This window comes from Contarinia nasturtii, unplaced genomic scaffold (assembly GCF_009176525.2).
Source record: "Contarinia nasturtii isolate CC-2019 unplaced genomic scaffold, AAFC_CNas_1.1 Cnas_scaffold_2166, whole genome shotgun sequence".
In the NCBI taxonomy this organism is placed as follows: Eukaryota; Metazoa; Arthropoda; class Insecta; order Diptera; family Cecidomyiidae; genus Contarinia; species Contarinia nasturtii.
The window spans coordinates 820,316-837,428 of NW_022199493.1; the positions used below are offsets into that span (position 1 = coordinate 820,316).

At 32.3% G+C, this 17,113-nt stretch overlaps 1 protein-coding gene across 4 annotated transcripts in view; it reads left to right on the plus strand.

Moving 5' to 3' along the window:
* Positions 1–17,113, plus strand: part of LOC116347858 (band 4.1-like protein 4) — a 114,808-nt gene that overhangs the window by 97,090 nt on the left and 605 nt on the right. Inside the window, exons 6-17 of one of the 4 annotated variants that reach the window (XM_031778599.1) lie at positions 1,757–1,965; positions 2,672–2,824; positions 3,169–3,332; positions 3,561–3,755; positions 3,964–4,239; positions 4,357–4,680; positions 4,763–4,990; positions 5,244–5,351; positions 5,689–5,835; positions 5,966–6,834; positions 6,907–6,986; positions 11,074–11,201. In XM_031778599.1, the coding sequence (XP_031634459.1) occupies positions 1,757–1,965; positions 2,672–2,824; positions 3,169–3,332; positions 3,561–3,755; positions 3,964–4,239; positions 4,357–4,680; positions 4,763–4,990; positions 5,244–5,351; positions 5,689–5,835; positions 5,966–6,834; positions 6,907–6,986; positions 11,074–11,201 (2,881 nt within the window). Of the gene's footprint in view, positions 1–1,756; positions 1,966–2,671; positions 2,825–3,168; positions 3,333–3,560; positions 3,756–3,963; positions 4,240–4,356; positions 4,681–4,762; positions 4,991–5,243; positions 5,352–5,688; positions 5,836–5,965; positions 6,987–11,073; positions 11,202–15,134; positions 16,726–17,113 lie in introns of those variants that run through there. The other 3 variants (XM_031778598.1, XM_031778600.1, XM_031778601.1) reach the window with 3 other exon arrangements.

Consider the following 17,113-nt stretch of genomic DNA (forward strand, 5'->3'; position numbering starts at 1 on the left):
TGGACAGTTGACAATTTTAACATGGTGCATGTAACATTTGAAATGTAGCATATATTTCGGTAGATATCAGTGTGGTTGGATCCTTTTGTTCATGTTACGTAAATATGTTTTTACGTAAGAATTATGTTAAAAATAAAATGTCTTACATCCGTAAGATGAACTTTTCCGCACTGTGATCCACAACATGCATTTATTACATATCTTTTACTGTAAATTTGAATTCACAAGAAAACTGAATCTCACATTGGTTTTTTGATACTAATAATTTTCGAAAGACTTTTCATACAAAAATGACTAAAAATGGGAATTCTAGTATGGAATCAATGCCTATATGATATCGTAACGATCTGAAACTTTGCAGAGGTTATTTTTTTCACAAAAATCCGACCTTTCACAAAATCTAAAGTTTGAAATTTTTTTGTATGGTAGGTACCCATAATATGCATTGAAATTTCTTAAAACTCTCAGAATGTTATTTTATTGTGAAAAGAATAATCTATGCAAAGTTTCAGAAAACACGTTTTTGATGGGTGTTAATTCTTCGACCGATTTCAATACTTTACCTTACACACGTAGGTGTGTGCGGAAAAGTAAAATGGACAGCGACACATGGTGATTTCTCATCATAAACAGAATTGTGGCACAAAAATTTATTGAAAAATTAAAATCAAAGAATTCCATTTGGCTTTGTTCACTGAACAGCATATATCATCGCAGCTTTTGTGCATCATTTTTGTCGCATTGGAAGCCATACCGTTGGCTATTTGCTTTCAATGCTTAGGACCATTTTATTGAAATTACATTCATTAGGGTATACTGAGAACGATGATAACGTGTTCGAAGTCCGCACGAACATTTCAATTCTCGTCCAATTAATGGAAAATATACAAAAGCAGATATTAAACAAATATTTGACATATTGATACGAGATTAAACGTTTATTATGAACAATATAGCTGTTGCCATTCGATATTTAAATGGATTCATTTTCTCAATCAAAGTGAAAATCGACACATTCGAAATATTTCACTTCTTTATACAGTATTAACATTCATATTGATTTATCCCGTATGCAATTGTCTCGTTTCTATTCATAAAATTCCAATGCAATATCTGTAATATTATGTATTGATATTTCATTTTCATATTTATCTTTCGGTTTTTGCTCTCTTGGATGAAATCAGTTCTTCGGTGATTCTGTATGATGCAGAGAATTCAAGCAGAGAAGAAGTGAAAAAAGGAGAGAGAGAGAGAGAGAGAGAGAGAGAGAGAAAGAGGTCGAGTATCGACTGCAATTGATGTATTAGTTTTTGCAAATGGTCGAAGCAAATATTTACAAATTCTATTGCAAACAGTCTGTGCAATTCCAAACATGGAATTCTCAAAGACATAATGTTTTTATTAGATAATTTTGATGAATAAATTTCATAGAGTGGTTGAGAGGGACGTAAGTTCTAGGAATGTGCGATTGCACCGGCCCGAATATATGTATACAACTATACATAAGTTGAGGAATGCATTATTTTTAAAAATCTTTCGATCAATGGTACATCCGAGATGTCAGTTAGATGACAATCAAGCTCACATTTTCGACGATACGGTTTTTTGCTTGGTTTCAATTCTACCGTATGTCCTACGATGTTTTGCTACCGTATTCTATACTGTTGTCTCTGTTTTTATTTTGTTTATATTTTGTTTCAATTAGTTTCATGTTCAACATCTTCTCTTGGTTCATTTTTTTTCTTCTCTCTTACAGCTGAAATGGGTGATTATGATTCGCGCCGACATTCGCCAGGATATGTTTCAGAATTCCGCTTGGTTGCCAATCAATCAAAAGAACTGGAAAATCGAGTTACAGAGCTGCATCAACAGCTACGAGGAATGTCACCGGCAGCCGCTGAACTAAATTATTTGGATAAAGTAAAATGGAATGATATGTATGGCGTTGACTTGCATCCAGTGTTGGTACGTATTGCCTCATTTATTCAGCTCATTTCATACATACATACACAATGAATACTGTCAGATATTATATGTATTACAGTCACAATATCAATTTCACTTTGAATGAAAAACCAACATGGAAAATATAGCGTATTCTCCTTTTTCCGGAAATGCATATGGACTAAGTTTTCATTATGACATTTTCTAAAAATCCAACCAATTGAACACGAATGTGTTTTTTTTTCTCTTTCAAATAAAATCAATTTCTCGATTTGACATGCTATCGTTGATTATGTCACGATCATTTATATGTATAAGCGGACATTTAGCATAACGTTTTCATCGATTGTTACCCATTTACTTGGTGCACTTTTTCTATGTCATTCGTGCACAATTTGATTGAGTTAAAATGCAACATTGTTAATCAATTATATTTAACGTTGGTATTTCTTTTTCTTTTCTTTTATTTTATTTTTTTTTTTCATTCTGAACGATGTGCGGATGTAGTTCTTTTTTTCTTAACTTCGGTTATTACTGTTTTCCTCTGCCTTCTCTTTTGCTCTTTGTTTCATCCTATTTAATTGAATTATTTGCAACGTTTGATGTCCGTACCATGTGTTCATTCATTTATTTAATTTTCTTTGTATGTTTTCGTCCCGGTTTCTTTTTTGTTCGCTCATTTGTGATGGTTTCTCTTTGTTTTTTTTTTCTTCTTTTCTCTCCATAGGGAGAAGACAGCGTTGAATATTTTCTTGGCTTGACACCTAGCGGAATTGTTGTGCTACGCGATAAAATTACCGTCGCTTATTACTACTGGCCACGAATTACAAAGGTTCACTTCAAAGGACGTTACTTTATGTTGCGTGTCTGTGACAAAAATGTAAGTTTTAAAAGGCAAATAAATTCCTATAAGTCAAATCATTAAAGCGCGCTGGCACGAGATTATATGTGCTTATGTGCCAACGCTATGTAATGTAATAATCGTTTTTCTCTAGGTGATTTTTGTCGTTGTTGTTTTATTTTGTTTCGTTTGTTTCATTTAAAGTTTTTGCTCGTGACTTTCTAATTAACTTAAAAAGTCCTTTTTGCCCTTAAACTATCTATTATTATGGTAGCCGTTGATTAAGTCATGATTATCCAGTGGCATGCTGTTGTCGTCGCCATGAAAATTATTTAAACGTTTGTTTTAATTTTTGTTCTGTTTCTTTTGCACATATGAATCAGAATGAAATCAGTACATATGGCTTTGAAACACCACGTAAATCAGCCTGCAGACATCTATGGCGTTGTTGTGTTGAACACCACGCCTTTTTTCGATTAGTTCGTGTGTCACCCATTCAAACTCATGACGGCGAATTATTCTCACTTGGGTCTCGTTTTCGATACAGGTATGTCAATCGTAATCAATTTGCAAAAATTCATTTGGAGAACATTTCCGTTCACTATCTGGCATTCAATGCTCTTTTGAACAAGAAGCAAGCGAAATGCATATTCGTTGGGAAAAAAACAACATATTTCCGTAAAAACATGCAAATGAAATAAAAAAAAGAACACGAATCATTTAAAAGGCGATAAAGAAAACAAGAAAATGCTAAAATTGAAAATGACATTTTCAGTGGTCGCACCGAAAAACAAGCAATGAGAGATGCAATGGTAAGAGGACGACCACCGCCAATGTTCAAACGGACTCCATCACGCCGACAACCACGACGCTGCATTGATGAGATTTTGGATAATAAAAACAATACACAAAAACGAACTGCCAACAAACAGGAAATAAAGTCTATTTCGATTCCACAACCAGCCCAAGCGTAAATTTTTAATTTAAATCGTTATCATTTGATTTAACTATGTATAAGAATAATTGCATTGTCAAACGTACACACGTACAGTGGATGTTTTTTTTTCTTCAGTTTTTCAAAACTATTTATACTTACCATTCATAGTTCGTGGTTTTATTCGCAAACTTTTCTTTTAATTATTAATCGAATTGTTTTAATTCACTACATACATTTTCAGTTTCGAAAGTCCATATCGATCAACGTGCAATATACCAAACAGTTTGTCTATTAGAAAGTATACAATCTATGGTAATGGAAATGCACCTGATTCACCGCGTAGCACAAGAAGCGCACCATGGTCTCGATCTCAACAGAAGGGATTATTTGGTGTTAACTCTAGTCCAAGATCAGTTCGATCAGCATCATCTAGGAAGAGCTCCAATGTCCCAACGCATCGCATACGTTCCAGTTCAGTGGATAGTCATTCATCGAATGACTCAAAAGCATGCAAAAGGTATGTTGGGCCCTTTCTTTTTTATTATCGGGGTTTTGTGTAATCAGTAATCGCGAGTTTTCCCTTCCCATCGATTTGTTTAAAATTAAAATATGAATATGTTCATATTATTCTTAGACAACGTCATCGAAATAGACGAACATCAGATAATGAAAGTGAGTTATCTCGCGGATCAGCGCGTTCACATAACTCACATCGAAAGCGTCGGCATCGTTCACGCCATCGTCGCAACGAATCTGGTTCGGAAAATGAAGGTAGCCGACGCAGTTTTTCCGGACATAGAAAATCAACCGGCTCAATAGAATTGCTCGATGCAAATAATCAACAATGGCGTGATGGACAACGGCGACGAAATGACGGTTCGGGTCTAAATTCTAGTATTAAAAGTGAAAACGACTATAATGGAAGCGGTCACAAAAGTCGACGTCATCGAAAGAACAGGTATATGGGTTTTTTGTTTTAATCTTAATCACGTTAACATTTGAAATGGAATATTTTTGATGATAAATTTCACATAATACAGACCATCTTCAAGATCTCCATCTGAAGGACGAACACGAATCTGGTCAAGTGAATTGGCGAAGCATCTTCAATTTGATTTGGTTGAAACTGCTGGCATGACCGAGGATCAACTTCGAGAAATTCCATACACGGTTGTAGAAACTCAATCAGCAAAACAACGAAATTCAAATAATAGTTCAGTCAAAGTGCATAAAAATCATGCAAAGGATAGGGTGGATCGCATTCGAGGGTGAGTTATATTAAAAAGGAAATCTTAAACAAATGAAAAGGTATTCGTTAGAATAGTGAATATGATTGAGTTATGTTGTTTTATATGCAATAAGGTTAAAAATCGATGTATATAGCTATTTTTCAAGCATTCTGTTTACCATTAAAAATATGCCTCATATCAGCTTTAAAAAAATATGATTTTTTTCATTATTCAATGGACAGAATTTCGCTTCAAAACTGAAACATTCTTTATTTTCAATGGTTGTTTTCAGAATATATCTACCAGAAAATAATAAAATGGAGCAAATTGTGAATGGATCGATTCGATCAGCAAGCACCATTAGCTCAAGAGATTGCGATAGGAATGCAAGTTTGGTCAGGTATTTAATTTTTCAGTGAAAATTTATGTTAACGTGCAAAGAATATCGTGAAAAAACCATATCTCGGACGAAATTAAAAGCAAAAATTGAGTTAGCTACTCGTTGTGAGAGGTAGAAACTCTAATAACACCTATACGGTGTTATCGTACTCAAGTTATGGGATATGTTTACCGTGAGCAAATTGGGCTATGAAGTAAACAGACTTAGTTGAGAAAAAAATGCCTAAACTTAAAAATATTTTTATAAACTTTTTTATAATCTACTTCGGGATATGGTCAATATGTATAAACTTCTTTTAAATTAATTCCAATGCTAAAATCAACAAATAACGCTTTAGGATGATGTCAAGTTTAAGCATGGGAGACTTTGTGTCTCCTTCGGGGTCAAGTCTCAGTCCGTTAGAAGGATCTGCATTAAGAGTTTCACATGAGCACACTGATTCGGGATTGGGAGCCGATCAAGATTATGCTTACTCTTCTGAAAGGTACTCCAATCAAATTATATATAATTTTCTGTTCATATCCAGTTATTTAGTTAAAACCAAATTATTTTCAAATCATATTCGATTTTAAAGGTTGACATGCAGACCAAATTGATTTATTTATTTATCTTAGATCGAGTGACAGTACAAAGTATGGTACGAACAAGTCATCTGGTGCATCGGTGACATCTGGCAAGCATTTGAAAAATCAAAGCACATACGGAGCTCATGATTCAGTGAGTAGTGGAAAACCTCCATTACACCCCAATCATCACTATAACATTCACAACCACAGAACTACTACCACAACATCCATACCTGTACATAGCTCTAACAATCGTCTTAGCAATAATACTATATTTCACAATAATCAATACACATTTAGCCTAAATCGATACGATGACAGTGGTTATTTGGAATCAACTGGTCCACTGTCATCTGCTTCGCTTTATGGTGATGGTCCAAGAGTATCGCGTGGCACAAAATCCGATATAGGTGTACCAATTCGTCGTCCATCGAAAGCGTTGCTGAATAGTAGTTCAAATATACACTATAATCGTAACAAAGATAAATTAACATCCGTCAAGTCCGATTTCTTACTATCTTATTTGAATAATAACCACAACGGTAGTAATACAAGCGCGTCCAAAAATTGTGCTCACAATTCCAGTGATCGTTGTAGTTTGAATAATAATAGTGATTCAAATGATTGTACAAACTCGTCTGCCTATCATATATCGGGTGTAACAACATCCGATTTCTCCAAAACATATAAGACTGGAGCCAAATACTTTTACTCAAATGTGAACACAAGCACAAATTCAAATTTAAATTCGAATAGTCGTAGATTAGAGACAAACGATCTAACGGATCGAATCAACACCACCAACACCATCACTACCACCCAATCGTCCCACACCATAAATGAACAGCAAAGAAATCGTATTATCAACTTTTTAAATCGCCCTCATGTCACATCGAATGTAGATGCGAAAAATTTTGGTACGTCGTCTGCATCTGACTCATATGAGAATCGAAAAACATCAAATGTAGTTGGTCCCTTACTTTACATAGATCCCAAATCCAAATCGCCCAGCAACAGTAGCAATCAAATAATGACCGACACCGGCATTCAAAATTACTCGTTTAAAAGTGTAAGTAAATAAATTACCAAAAAAACTACTACCCTGACTTCTAGATTGGAATGGAGTGTTGTGCATGATTTACGATAATTTTATGAATTGTGTAATCCTAACGAACAATGCATGCCGTATATATCGTATTATACTTTCCACTTGTTCGCGCTTTTTGTATCGTGCTTTCGTAATCACTTCTCCAACCCTCTTATTGTAAGTTGAAACAAACGTAAGCTTTATCACATTTATGTTATGATAACAGCCGAAAAACGGCTATAAATTCGTTTCATTACCTTTTTTCCTTGCTCATGTCGCTCAAACATTATGTCTGCTTAAAGTTATAAATTTATTTGTATTTTGACGGGTTTCTCCATGTCCAATTTGAAATTATGCTGATACATAAAAGCAAGAGAGTACACCAATTTACGCAATAATTAATTATAAATTGATGGAAATTCTTGAGGGACGCGACCAAATACCACCCACTCACTTTCATGATCCAAAAAACCAAAATGTATTTTCAGTTTTAAGAATAAAATACACTTCAATTTCGACCTGAAAACCCACGTTTGCCATCGTTTACAAAATTTAAACTTCATTTTATTTTAAAACAATCGAAAAATGGTTGTTCGGTAAATTATTGCCATTTTCACCATTTTCTTTTCCTCTCTTTATTTGAATAACAAAAAAAAAACATCGATGTTTTGCGTATGAAAAGAATATTTGGAAAATATGATATTGTACATAATTGGAAACAAGAAGCATCGAACGTCTATAGAAACTCAGCAAAAACTACGAAAGACAATATAAACACTCATACGAAATTCCCTAAAGGCACACCCAAAACATCACCTTTTTTGCATTACAAACTGCAAAAACAGCTTTATCTTCTCAGCTATTAAAACTTTCAAGTATTGCCAAATCTCAACATTAAGTCCGAATCGCTCCAATACAAAACTGATTACAAATATGAAAGAAGCACAAAACTTCACCGTTGAATCAAACATAGTTTCAAATAGAAAAGTGTCCATTCCGCATTTAGCCACTTATGATACGTACACAAAAAAATGAAAATCTCTCGATTTTTATCCTTCGAACAATAAATATCAAAACAGATAATGGAAACGTTTACGATTTTCAAAATTAACATTTTTTTCCAAACCAACAATAATGAACATGTATGCTTTATCACATCACAATAATCTTGCTTTTTATTTGTCAAAACAAAAATTAAAATGTATTATGGCGAATAACTATTTTCATTCAAAATTGCCAAATTAATTCGGGATTTCACAGCGATACTTTCAAAGCTGTACAAAATGTGTTAAAATAAAGGCTCTGTCTTACATACTTTTATATCCAATAGAATTGACTTCATAACAATAGATATCGGTCTTTTCGATTCGCTAAAATGAATCAAATAAGAGAGTGAAATCAAGCGATATTAGTGGACCATCAAATTGATTAAGATCATTATTGCAGGAATTAATAACAGTTAATATTTGTTTGGCACAAAATCGGTCTCATTCCGAATGGGAACAATTGTAACGACAAACAAAATCATCGACAAAACACAACAACAACAAATGATATTCATATCGGAATAGCAAACCATTAGATAAATATAGTTTTTATTATGTTGCTTTTCGCTTATTTCAACAAAAATATCAAAACTAAACGAATTGAATGGCGAAACGAAAAGTTTTGTCTGTTTTGTCGCAAATGTTCTTATCTCTCTCTCTCTCTCTCTCTCTCTCTCTCTCTCTCTCTCTCTCTCTCTTTGTTTGTATCAATGTGCGTTGTCTATTTTATTGTCTTTAGTTCAGTAGCTCCTGCGAGAGTGCTTTTTCTCATTGACAAGCCGTTTTTATTCGCTTTTTTATGTTTTGCTGCTTGGAAAACTTCTTTTGTTTGAGTTCATACAAGAAATATCTCCATTATGTTGAAATGTTCCGAAAGTGTACATTTAAATAAATGGGATCAGGAAAGTTGAATACTTCGTTTATTTGATGAAGAAAAATATGAAGTCAATCTTGCTATTCGTTTCACTTAACTTTTGTCTGTTCACTCTCAGACTTTGGCTCTTTTAGTCGTTTCTTTTTTTCCGCCTTCTTCATATTTTCTTCATTGTTATCATGAGTTCGTTGGAGTGCACATTAATTTCTTCACACTGAAATCAGCCAGAGCATTAGGCGTATGCTATTCTATTGATACATCATTTATATAACAATCTGAAGTGAATACGAACTATGGCGAATGGTTTGCTTTGTTTTCATTTTGACCTTCATTACGGAATTAATTTTACACGACGAAAACATTTCATCTATTAACAACTTCTAGAACTTTAAGTTAAAATCATTAGAACATGAACAAAAATGGAACATAAATAGTTCAAATTGCAAGAAAAGAAAGTAATCAACGCTTTTTTACGCATTCGTATCGTCTAAACATAAATAGAAATCTAGTGGTCTGCGTTTTCATTTTTCGCATTTGTGCATTTTTGACCCCAGCTGGTAAATATAGCTGCTGATGTTATTAAATAACAATCAAATAAAATGGATTTATTTAAACCCATAATAACGTACATAGCAAGTGTATGAAACAATCTCAGATTATACATTTCGCCGAATTGGCAAAATTTTGCCATATCTATTTATAGTTGAATTATATTGTGATAAAGTGATAAAGCGAAAGGGGAGCATTCATTTCGGTCGGTTTGTTTGGATGTTAAAAATTGCACGAGAAAATAAGAGAGAGAGAGGAGGGGAAAGAGACGCTGGCGTTTTGTCGCGTTTTTCCTCGGGGGATGCATGTGTAACGACGCGTTCGTTGATGCGACAAAATGCGGGAACCGTACACAATAATAGCAATTAAAATAGGCAATTCTTTGGAAATGATGTTATCCCTTTCAAAATACGCCATGTTCAGAGGACATCTTCTCAGCATTTAATTACAAAATTACGAGACTTTATGATGCTAATTAAAATTCGTTTCACCATTTGAAAATGAAATTTCGTCGAACGTGTTCATTTCATCCAATTCAAAGCTTCATTTTGGCTTAAATATGAGGAAGTGCTTGACTGTCGTTTACGGGATTTTTCCCAATTTTTTTTTCGTTCACTTCGTTTGTTGTTGTTGCCGCTCATATTTTCGAGTCAAACGCCTTCGGCAACTCATTCCACACATATTCAATTAAAATACATTTTATTGGAACATTTCATTTGAAATTTATCAACAAAAATGACACGGTAGAACTTTTACCATATGCTTTTAAATGTGATGTAAGTTTTTGAAATAATGACTTTTTAAATTTGAATTTTCCGAGAAAATCAACGAATAATTAAGTATTATGACACCCGTTGGTGAGAAGTGTTTTTTTTTCTCTTTTTTAAATTCTAATAGGTTAATTAAAAACACGGTTAATTATTGCTTTCACTATATTAATTAGCTTTTTGGTGATGGCATTTAATCATTTTGTACTTTAATACTGTAATATTTGTGGGTAGAGATAACTAAAATTCACTTTTTACATGCATGACATGCAGATTAGTTACGGATTCAATGATTCATTGAGTACGACCACAAAACCTTCACATTGACTGAAATTGATTTCTCTTGTTTTTTCTTGATGTGAAATGCATGAAAATCATTTAAATGACGTTTGAATCGCACAATATAAAAACGTGATTTTTGTTGTTGTTATATTTTTCTATACTTCGTTCAATCTATATGTTTGTATTCTTCTTTTTTTCTTAATTTATTCACTCTATTGTGTATATGTTTTTTTTTTGTTATTGCATGTGGAATCATTCAATTCTGTTTTAATGTTTTCCATCAATTCTATTTACATATATCAAGCAAAGTGTGTTACAACCGTGTAATATTACTGTAATTTACACTACACATCGGGAAATTTGCATTTTGAGTTTATTGACACCTATTTGTTGTTTTCTTCTTGTTTTTGTTTTCTTCTATTGTTTTTTTTTTCACCCAAACAAAAAAAAATTTCCTCGATGAATTTAAACTTTTTATTTTTACAAACCAAAACATAAATCGAAGAATGAATTTTTCATTGAGTTTGAAAAAAATGCATTGTATTCATTAGAACCCCAGTAACATTGCGGATATGCGAGATGTATCAGTAGCAGAGAAGTCCCATTCAAATATTAGGTCCTCACAAAGATCAAACAGTTTAGAGTTAATACTAACACCAATAATTCAAAGTATTAGACGGTAAGTTTGGCAACATGTTCAACGTACAACCCTCCCACCCCCTCACTCAACAACACACACATCATTTGATGCAATTTATTGTAAATATGATCTAATTGTAGTAATCATCATCATCATCACCATCATCAACATTTTGTATAATACCCAATCAATATATTTCATGTAGTATCCAACCAATATGTAATGTACAGAGTTAAATTAAATATTTACAGTATAAACAATAACGATAATGCTAAAAAAAACAGTAATCAAAATGTTCGTATGCGTATAAATATTTTTTGGATGTGATTCATTTCGAAAATCACTTGAAATTAATCAAAATCAACATGAACCAAAGAACTCAGCCACCTTGAATCATCTCGTTGATAATATTGAACAATTTGTGCTCGTCTTGCATTGATTGGCAACATTATTTCGACGATATTTGCAAATCTTATTTTTTAAAATCGCTCGATACACCTCAACCATTTGCACTTTGTACACACTTTTATTAATAAACTTCATTTGGTTTCAACATTTTTGTTTGAAATGTTCAATATGGCTGGAATTGTGACAGTAATCCGCTTCAATTTTAAAGATTGAACCAAATATTTTCACTAGGAAGAGAGATGTTATTGTCAGACCAAAAAGCCGTACACCATAAATTTATTCAATAAATCCTGAAAGTGATATTAAATACAATGAAATACACATTATTTGCATAAGCGTATGAAATTATGTAAATGATATTGAATGGAATGGAGAAAACATTGAAATGAGAAAGTGGAACAGAGAACAAGTACAAATGTTTTGAATAAAATTATGGGAAAAAGTGCACACGATGGGCTGATGGATGATGTCATCAAATAAATACACAACGAATATTCAAGCGAAAAAATAATAATAATAAAAAACTGTATTCTATATGAGAAATTATAACGTATATATGCAAGTTAAAAAGCGAATATTTCGCATTTTTTTGTTTTTCATATAGAAATAGCAAATAGAACAAGAAAATCAAATTCTATTAGAAAAATGGACACAACAATATATTTGTTATGAAGACATAACAAATTATGAATCGTCTCGTTTTTTGTTTACTTTAAACTTGCTCACTTACAAAAACCATCTGCTCATTGCTGATTCACATCATTTTGGTTAATACATGTAAAAAAATTAATACATGAATTTACCATTGATTTTAGAGTATAAACTTTAGACAGAATGAGCGAAAGAACAAATATAAACAATGTTGAACTTGATGAAAAAAGAAGAAGAAAGATTGAAAGAGAAAGTGATATGAGAAAGGATGATGGAAAATGTGAAGGAGAATAACAAAGAACAGGCATCAAATAACACATTCGTCCGGTGGTTGTGATTCTGATGTGAATATTGTGTAGGCCTGGCAAAAGAAATACACAATCAAGATACTGACGGTGCCGTTGATTCTCTTTTGTTTCTGCAAACGTTTCACATTTTCCATCCATTATTTTATTGGCGAATGTCAGCAACAACGCAATTTTCTTGCAAATATCACGAAGAGTGTGAGTCAAAAATGGCAAACATAAATAAAATTCTCTAGAGGGAAAGAAAAAGGAAACAAAAATTATGTGTACTAATACGATACTATCGACTTCTTCATCGTACATGTGCTTAACAAAATGTTCGAAAAATTGTAACATAATGTGCATGACAGTCGTATAGCTTCTGACAAACAGCAGAAAAAGAAGAAAAAAAATCCAATTTTAAATTCTGAATCTTAAATCTCAAAGTTGAAGTTGAAAATTTATTTGAGAGATTGCTAGTCCAACGTCCGTATGCAACTGAATGAATCGTTTTGAATACCCTTTCATCTATAAAATAACAATGAAATGAAAAATGAGTGACAAAAACAGAATGTACAGCACATTGCGTACATTATTCAATACTTGTTATTATATTAATAACATTTGCTTCTCCGTTCGTCTTCATATTTATGTGGGCAATATATGTTATTCATATGTTTGTTATGGATCTCATTTTATGTTGTGTAGTCATTGTGTGTATGCAGCTTCCAAAATATTGTCGCATTATTACATTCAATTCACAATATTTCTTGGCAAACAGTGAAGTGCGAGTGCATATGATGAGAGTACATACATATATACACACACCGGTGCCTTTGTGCATAAAATATTTTGAGTAACACCCAAAAAACATATTATTTATGGTTTATTGACACAGAACATTCGGCTGCTTTTTTACAGCCAATTATTGCTACTGTAGCGATGTTCAGTGTGAAAGACATTTATTAATCGGTGAATTCATGCGGACTTGAAATGAAGAAATTGCCCATTGCGTGTTTGTGTCATCAACATGCCTATTACAACTATTTGATGGCAAACAAAATTGGATTTTATCGTTCGTTTTCATAGTGCAAAAACAAACAATAATCGTCTTAAGATCGTAAAATAAATCGACGTGAATCGCTGTGACAAAACAACAGCATGCAAATGAGAAAACCCTTGAATCGATGAATATATTCATCGTATCATTTAATTGCCTATTCACAGCCTTGCCACAATCATCAATATGAAAAAATGAATTATACCATTTCGCATCGCGTTGAGAAAAGAAAATCATTTTCGCTCCGCATTGATAATTTCGATTCATATTCAGTATTTTAAGCTCAATATTTTATTTTCCAAAGGACGAGTTTGCAGATCGTTGACGATTCAATAGAGAAATATGATGAAAGCATATCATGACGCTATTAAGCGTGTTGCATGAAAATTCAGTTTCCCCATTGAAAGTTTTAGGTCCAAAAACAAAGTAAAATTGTGAATGTGATACAAAGAGTATCCAGAGAATTTTGTATTTGGTTAGTAATAGTAGTAAAAATGGACCCTCATAACCATAAAAATTGAAATTTATCTTGAAAAACGATGAACAGTTCAAACAAGTAGTCCTTTTATAGCCCGTTTTTGGTGCGATAATTTCATCATAAGCCTCACCACAACCATTTAAATGCCAATTGTGTTATAACAAAATGAAGCAAACAGCTCTTAGTACATCACTAACTTATTGATTTATCGTATTTTTGCTTTGGCTACAAAATGTCGTGTGCATTTTTTTGTGGTAAACGGGGGCACAACCACACATATGCCGATATCCGGAAAACTATGAAATAAATGAGTACGTGTAGATATTTTTGCATCCCCCAAACATAACAACCATATTTTGGTGTAAGGGTCGAACAGCATAAAATTTATAACGAAAGACGTTAACTTCAGGCAATATATCATAAATAGTACTGTATAAACTCACAGTGCTTTAGTATTGTATTCTCCCATTTCCATATTCACTCTTGGCAGAGAATAAAAAGTACACTCATATGCCTATCAGCAAATATGACTTATTTCAGTCGATTCGAATGCTAATAATGTTACAAACAAAATGAAACATCGAATAAAGTGAATATAATCGGTATAAATTTGTTTCGTTATAAATCGTCTGCATGATATTCAATTTACACTTCAATATTGCCATTGAGCTAACACCCTACTGACTTGCATCCCGAGATAAGGTGAGAAAAATCTTTGAAGAGTGTGTTAAATGTATCAACTAATGATGTGATTTGCACATAAATTCCTCTGTAATGTCGTTGAAAATTTCTTCAATCGGAGCACAAACTGTTTAAATTAGTTTTTTAATTGTATACAACGCTTATTGTATCGATAAATGTATTGTGTACATGAAGAACGATTTCGAAATAGAGTATTTTAGACATCATGTAATGCACATATACTTATAACGTTTAAATATTATTATAAAAACATTTGCACAAATTTATTTAAATGAAACCAAATTATTAAAATTTCTTATATGAAAGATAAATCGACATTTTTGCCACACAATGGTTATTCTGTATGTTTAATTTTTTCTATTTTTTTGTTTTCATATCTTTCATTACAGCGCACAATAGTTGACGAAATGAGCACTGAGCTATAATTCTTTGCGGAAGAATCGGCTCAATTTTATACAAAAAAAAATAATTTCAATTATTTATAAGATATATATAACAATCTAACGGTATAAAAGAGAGAAATGTTGATTGAATTGTTGACTCGGATTTTTTTATGCATTCTTAATATGCAAATTTTTTCTGGTTTACAGAAACAATTCAATTTATTTCTTTTTAAAAATTAGTCTAGGTGAGAACACACTGCGATGAAATAAAACAAACCCTATTTTCTCAAAGTCATTTGGACGAAGATTCCGGGAAAATAAAACCTGACCTATACATTTTATTGTAATTTTTTTTTCTTTGCTTGTGAATCAACTGTAGCATATTCAATGCGATGATAATAAGTAATTAACGATTATTTCGGATTATTATAAATAGAAACGACTTACTCTTGTACTTGAAAATGATATCTGATTTGTGTTAGTATAATTTACAATATCCGACTGTTTCGACTGAAAACTTGCGAAAAGGGAAACGTTGTCAGATAGAGTTAGGAATTTCTTTTTGAAATTGCAGATTTTTTTACGTTCTGAAAAGCAACATAGAGGGCACATTTTCAGAGAATTAGAAAGAACTACATGAAATGCCACTTGAAAAGCTTATTTTGTTGCTAATTTTAAAATATCGCTGAAATGATGCCAATTGGCTAAATCAATCCTGTGGATATTAAAATATGATTTTATCGACGTGGTGAAACAAAAAATTTATATTCACATTGACAACTGTATAAATTAACTATCAGTTGGATATACACTGCCGCCAGAAATGGGTACGATTTAAGATTTTCATAAAAATTACCGTTTTAGACAGGTATTGCGTACCATGAAGATTTTGTCATTTTCGATGATTGGTCTATTCAATTATGGAATACATTTCATATGAAGACATCAACTCCAAAAAAATATTCCATCAAATACTTTTATTGGTTGAAAAGCCCAAATACTAAGAAAAGTCTATTTTTTTCATACAGAAAATTCAATTTTGTTTTTTGTATCGTACACAAACTATCTGGTGGCAGTTTATATATTATGCGTTTTTCATCTCACATCCAATTGTCGTGTTGGATTAGTGTCAATTTCACAAATTGTGCAATTTAATTTCAATATAAGTTCATCCATAAGTCCATTGGAAATTCTTATTAAGAATACGTTTAAAGAATCAATGCCAGATAATGACGTAGCATACACGATAATAAAAAATACTTTATTTGCGCAAGAAGCAACAAAATCTCATAGCAGTGATCAATATCACGACGCACATAATATGCTCTTTTCTACTCTGAGAAAACTCAGATGTTAAAATTCAAAGTAATAAGAGAAAAATGCCATTTTAACATGGAGAGGTTTTTAAACATGGTAAAATCTTATTTTACCCGTAACACATTTCTTTGTGGGTAAAACCGCATTTTAACATGTGAAAAAATCTCTCCATGTTAAAATGACGACTAAATGCCATTTTAACATGGAGAGATTTTTGAACATGGTAAAATCTCATTTTACCCGCAACACACTTCTTTGCGGGTAAAACGGCATTTTAACATGTGACAAAATTTCTCCATGTTAAAATGGCATTTAGTCGTCATTTTAACATGGAGAGATTTTTTCACATGTTAAAATGCGGTTTTACCCACAAAGAAATGTGTTGCGGGTAAAATAAGATTTTACCATGTTTAAAAACCTCTCCATGTTAAAATGGCATTTTTCGCTTATTACTTTGAATTTTAACATCTGAGTTTTCTCAGAGTATTACATATTGATATCAACAATATTGTTTGATTTCGGTACGAATATATTTTAGAGATTAGCAATTTCGTTGTTTAATTAGAATACGATTCAGTGTTTAGTTTTCCGCTTCGTATTTAGCATGTTCTAAGATTTTGTCATACATATTATATAGAATTAACTGAAAATAATCGGTTTCGATAAAT